Here is a 4893-nt window from a genome sequence, read left to right on the forward strand (position 1 = left end):
GGGCCCCGAAACCCCCCCCCCCCATTATCCTGGCCCACCCACTTTCGAATCTGGGCTCTAGACCCCGCCTCTCCCTGAACACAGCCAACCACAACCCTCGCTGAATTCAGGCCCCGCTGCCACTCACCCTTCTGTCGTACAGAGCACCAGACCATGCCCACTAGCACACATATGATCAGAAACACCAGCAGCGCCAGGATGCCGCCCACGATGGCATAGGGAACCGACGTCTGAGCCTCTACTACCGCACCGGGGTCTGCCAGAGGGACAGGGAGCAGGACCGGGTCATCAGAGCATGGGCCCAGTCTGGCCCTATCGCTGCCAAGCTCTTACGGCATTCTGCACACGACACCTAACTGCACCCCTAAATTTATGTGCCATGGCCCTCAGAAATTACTGCCACCTTGTAGTCCCTTCTTATGGCTCCACTCTTTCCAGATGCTTCACTTCAAGGAATGCGCGTTTTGTACACTGCCTGGTCTCTCCCATAAATTATTTTACACATGCCCTCTCCCTTTTTCTTTTTAAGTCAGAGTCTCACTCTGTCGCCCACGCTGAAGTGCAATGGCATGCTCACAGTTCACCACAGTCTCATCCTCCTGGGCCCAGGCAATCCTTCCACTTCAGCCTTCCGAGTAGCTGGAACCACAGGTGCGCGCCACCACACCCGGTTAATGTTTTGATTTACTGTAGAGATGAGGCCTCGCTAAATTGACCAGGCTGGTCTTGAACCCCTAGGCTGAGAAAATTCTCTCGCCTCCACCTCCCAAAGCGCTGGGATTACAAGCGTGGGCCACTGTGCCCGGCCGCACATCCCTTTTCTTTTGACTCAGTTTTTTTTTTTTTTTTTTTTGAGTTGGAGTCTCACTCTGTTGCCCAGACTGAAGTGCAGTGGCCCCTCCCGGCCACCGCAGCCTCGACCTGCTGGGCTCCGGCGATCCTTCCGCCTCAGCCTTCCGAGTAGCCGGAATTACAGGCATGCGCTACCACGCCCGGCTGATTTTTTGATTTATTGTAGAGATGAGGTCTCGCTGCCCAGGCGGGTCTCGAATCCGCGGACTCAGGCAATCCACTCACCTCAGCCTCCCAAAGGCGCGGGATTACAGGCTGAGCCACCGAGCCCGGCTACTCAGTTTTTTTTTTTTTTCCTCCACTGAAGAAACAGAGTTCAAGTCCGTCCAAGTCCAAGAAGCAGGTCCAAGGCCCTTCGCAGCTTGTCAGACATATAAAGCGCTGGTCTGGGGCCCAACTACTTCCAAAATTCCTGCCCCACCTTAGTAGAGCTAAGCACATAACACTTATTACGTGCGAGGGACTATTCCAACCGCTTTACTTATTTAGCTCACATAATGTTCACATCAGCCTAATGATGTAGATGCTAGTGTTTATTTCCACTTTACTGATGCGCAAACTAAGGCGCGGACAGCTTAAGTTACCCGCAGTAGCATGCCGCCCAGCCAGCTGAACCCCGCCGGCCAATCTGGCCCCAGAACTGTAAGAACTCTGTTGGCTGCAGAACCCCTGAATTACGAGGCCTCTTTGCCCAAGCCCCTCCCCGCCCAGGACGCTGGCGCCCGGCCCCTGCCCTGAGCCCAGTCCCCAGTGGCCGCCCCCTGCCCTCACCGTAGACCACGAGCACATAGAGTGCCCTCGCGTGGCCGTGCTTGTTCGCCGCTTCGCAAGTGTAGGTGCCGTTATCCGCGGATACCAGGCCCGGCAGCGTGAGCGTCTCTCCCACGGCCTCGGCCCGCTCCGGCAAAGACTCGTTCCCCCGGTTCCAGCGGATCTGGTTTGGCCTGGGCGGGGGTAAAGTATAGTGAGGCTTAGGGACCTAAGTGCCAGCACCCACTCCTGACTTGTCAGGAATCTAGACATGCAAGTGTCACCTTGCAGGGACCTCCAAATAAGAGGCCTACTGCCCCTTTCCTTCCTGAAAAAACAGCAGCCCCGGGCCCAACTTACACTCACCACCTGGATCTTGGGAATCCCAGCCCTCCCAATCCCTCCCACTCTCAGAATCCAGAGGTCCAGGGCCCCAGTGTCTCCATCCTCAGGCTCGGGGAGTCCGAGCCCCCGGACCCCTCCGCCTTCACGTCCCTCCTTCCCGCGACTCAGGTGTCCAGATCTCCATCTCTCTTCTCAGGTCCCGGGAGGCTCGGGCCCCGGAGCTCACCTGGGGTTCCCCGTGACAGCACACGTCAACACTAGTGTGTCTCCCTCCCTCACCACAGCTTGCGAGGCATGAATCCGGGCCGTGGGGGAGTCTGCGGGCAAAAGTAAGAAGAGACCGTGGTTTCCGGGTCACCACGCGGGGTCAGGGATCCTCCCGAGGGCGGGCAGCCGGTGTTAGGACCCCCCCCCAGTCCCGGCCCGCCGGGCACTTACACTGCACGTCCAGCACGTACTGCGTCTGCTTGCTGTGGCCTGAGGGCAGTGCCTGGTTCTGTGCCTCGCAGATGACGATGCCGCCGTCGTCCTTGCGGTCCACACGAAACCGCACTGTGCTCACCACGCTCCAGACTTTGCCATTTTCCTGACCGCTGCTCACTCCTGCCACGCCCCGCCCAGACGCCGTCAGGCCAGGATTCCGGCCCCGCCCACTGGCCCAAGCCAATCCCAAGGCAGCCTATTGCCAAGCCCCGCCCCTTACCTATAGGCCCCGCCTCCTGCCTCGCTCCTCCCCAAACCTAGCCACGTGCCTCATCCCAAAGCTCCTCCCACTTTCACTCCCACGCTTTCTCAACTATCAATCCGTTCGATTGCTTCATATTGATACATACTGAATGTTGGAGGGGGTCTTTCAGAACCTGGGCGCTGCTCTCCAAGTCCCGCCCACATGTAAACCCGCCTCTACTAGACCCCGCCTCCTGGAACCCCGCCTCCTCTCAAGTCCCACCCCTCGTCGGCATCCCGCTCCGGGTACCTTTCAGCTCCTTGCGGTCCCGGTACCAGCGCAGCGTGGCAGCCGGGCGGGACCGTGGAACCAGGCAGTTGAGCTCCACCTCGCCGCCCTCCACCGCCTGCTCCCGGACCTCCACCACGGGATTCTCCGGGGCCACTGCCACGGGGAGAAGGGGGAGGAAAGGGTTAAAGAAGGCGCCGAGCGGGGATCAGAGAGATCTGGCTGCCGGATCCCAGGAACCAAAGGGAACCAGGGTCCCAGGTGGCAGGGGTCAGAGGTCGAGCATATTTACTGGAGCCAGATGTCCCGGATGTTAAAACAGCCAGGGTCAGAAGGTCTCCGGAGAAGAGAGAAGCCCAGAAGACAGGAGGCGGGTGAGCCCAAGAAGGGGGAGGACGTTACCTAGTACAGTGAGCGTGGCAATCTGGTGGTGGGTGTCTTCTGTGTAGAGCTGGCAGAAGTAGCCGCCCTCGTCCTCCAGGCGGGCATCTGAGAGCCGGATCCGCACCCGGCGGGGGGAGAACTCCTCAAGCTGGAAACGCTCGTCCTTCAGGGCTTGAGAGAGCGAAGGCAAAGGCGTGAACCTGGGGAGTCCTGGCCCAAGAGTCCCACCCTTGCTCCAGGAGCTTAGAGTCCAGCCCTCTGCTTCTTTTCTCCAGCCATACCTCTGAGGCGGAGGTGTCCAACTATTTACTCCCTTAGGGACCCAGAATTATTCAGGATCAGGAGTCCAGGCCCCCAGCCCTATCCTTCGGCAGACCTAGGAGTCCAGACTCTCAGATGTGTTGTTCTTCAGGACACAGAAGTTCAGGCCCCAGCCCTCTCTTCCTTCAAGACTCAGGATCCTGGTCCCCAGAACTCACCGCGGGTGCCATTGAAGAAGAGGGTCTGCCGGGCTGGGTTCTGGATGACAACTATGGACCCATCATACTGGTGCAGACGGCAGGTGATCTCAGCTACGCCGCCCTCAGCCACTGTCACATTCTCTGTCTGTACTTCCTGTCCTGCCCCTGGACAGACAGACAAGATAGAAGATTCACTGATGGCTGCAATTCCGTCTTTTTCTGCCTCTGTTCCTCTCTCATTCAAACTTCCAATCCTCCTTCCCCTCTCATTCAGTTCATTGCACCCAATATTTCCTGCAGGCTAGAGTCCGGGACAAGGGGAAAACCTGCTCCCTGCTCTAGAGAGCGGCACAGGGCACACCAGGAGCCCAAAGGAGAGACTAGAACTACCTACAGAGATCAGTGGTCAGAGAGGGCTCTACAAGGAAACTTCCTTGGATCTGGAACTTTTTGTTGTAAGTCGGGATCTCACTCTGTTGCCCAGGCTGGAGTATGGTGACACACTGAAGGCTCACCACAGTCTCAAACTCTTGGACTCAATCTTCCCACCTCAGCCTCCCAAAGTGTCAGGATTACAGGCATAAGCCACCGTGCCTGGCTAATTTTGTGATTTTTTTTGTAGACATGGCATCTTGCTATGTTGCCTGGGCTGGTCCCAAACTCCTAGGCTCAAACAATCCTCCTGTCTTGGCCTCCCAAAGTGCTGGGATTAGAGGTGTGAGTCCCTGCACCCAGCCTGGATCTGGATCTGTTTTTTTTGTTTGTTTTTTTTTGAGTTGGAGTCTCACTCTGTTGCCCAGGCTGGAGTGCAGTGGCACGCTCACAGCCACCACAGTCTTGCCCTGCTAGGCTCAGGCGATCCTTTCACCTCAGCCTTTCAAGTAGCTGGAACTACAGACACACGCCACCATCCCCAGCTAATTTTTTGATTTATTGTAGAGATGAGGTCTTCCTAAGTTGACCAGGCTGGTCTCGAACCCCTTAGCTCAAACAATCCTCTCACCTCCACTTCCTAAAGTGCTGGGATTATAAACATGAGCCACTGTGTCTGGCTTGGATCTGGATCTTGAAGAGCAAGAAAGAGTTCACCAAGTGTGGGAGATTTCTGTATATTCAACAAACCTCATCTTTTTTTTTTTTTTTTTT

General features: G+C 56.9%; 1 protein-coding gene across 1 annotated transcript in view; it reads right to left on the minus strand.

The window, feature by feature from the left end:
• Nucleotides 1–4893, minus strand: part of CADM4 (cell adhesion molecule 4) — an 18671-nt gene that overhangs the window by 1462 nt on the left and 12316 nt on the right. The window contains exons 2-8 of the mRNA XM_021709199.1: nt 3766–3912; nt 3305–3457; nt 2924–3058; nt 2386–2550; nt 2174–2264; nt 1624–1796; nt 128–256 (exon numbers count right to left, since the gene is read on the minus strand). Of these exons, the coding sequence (XP_021564874.1) occupies nt 128–256; nt 1624–1796; nt 2174–2264; nt 2386–2550; nt 2924–3058; nt 3305–3457; nt 3766–3912 (993 nt within the window). The remainder of the gene's footprint in view (nt 1–127; nt 257–1623; nt 1797–2173; nt 2265–2385; nt 2551–2923; nt 3059–3304; nt 3458–3765; nt 3913–4893) is intronic.

The sequence above is a fragment of the Carlito syrichta genome, unplaced genomic scaffold (genome assembly GCF_000164805.1).
Source record: "Carlito syrichta isolate Samal-C Ts95f unplaced genomic scaffold, Tarsius_syrichta-2.0.1 Scaffold169151, whole genome shotgun sequence".
Classification (NCBI taxonomy): Eukaryota; Metazoa; Chordata; class Mammalia; order Primates; family Tarsiidae; genus Carlito; species Carlito syrichta.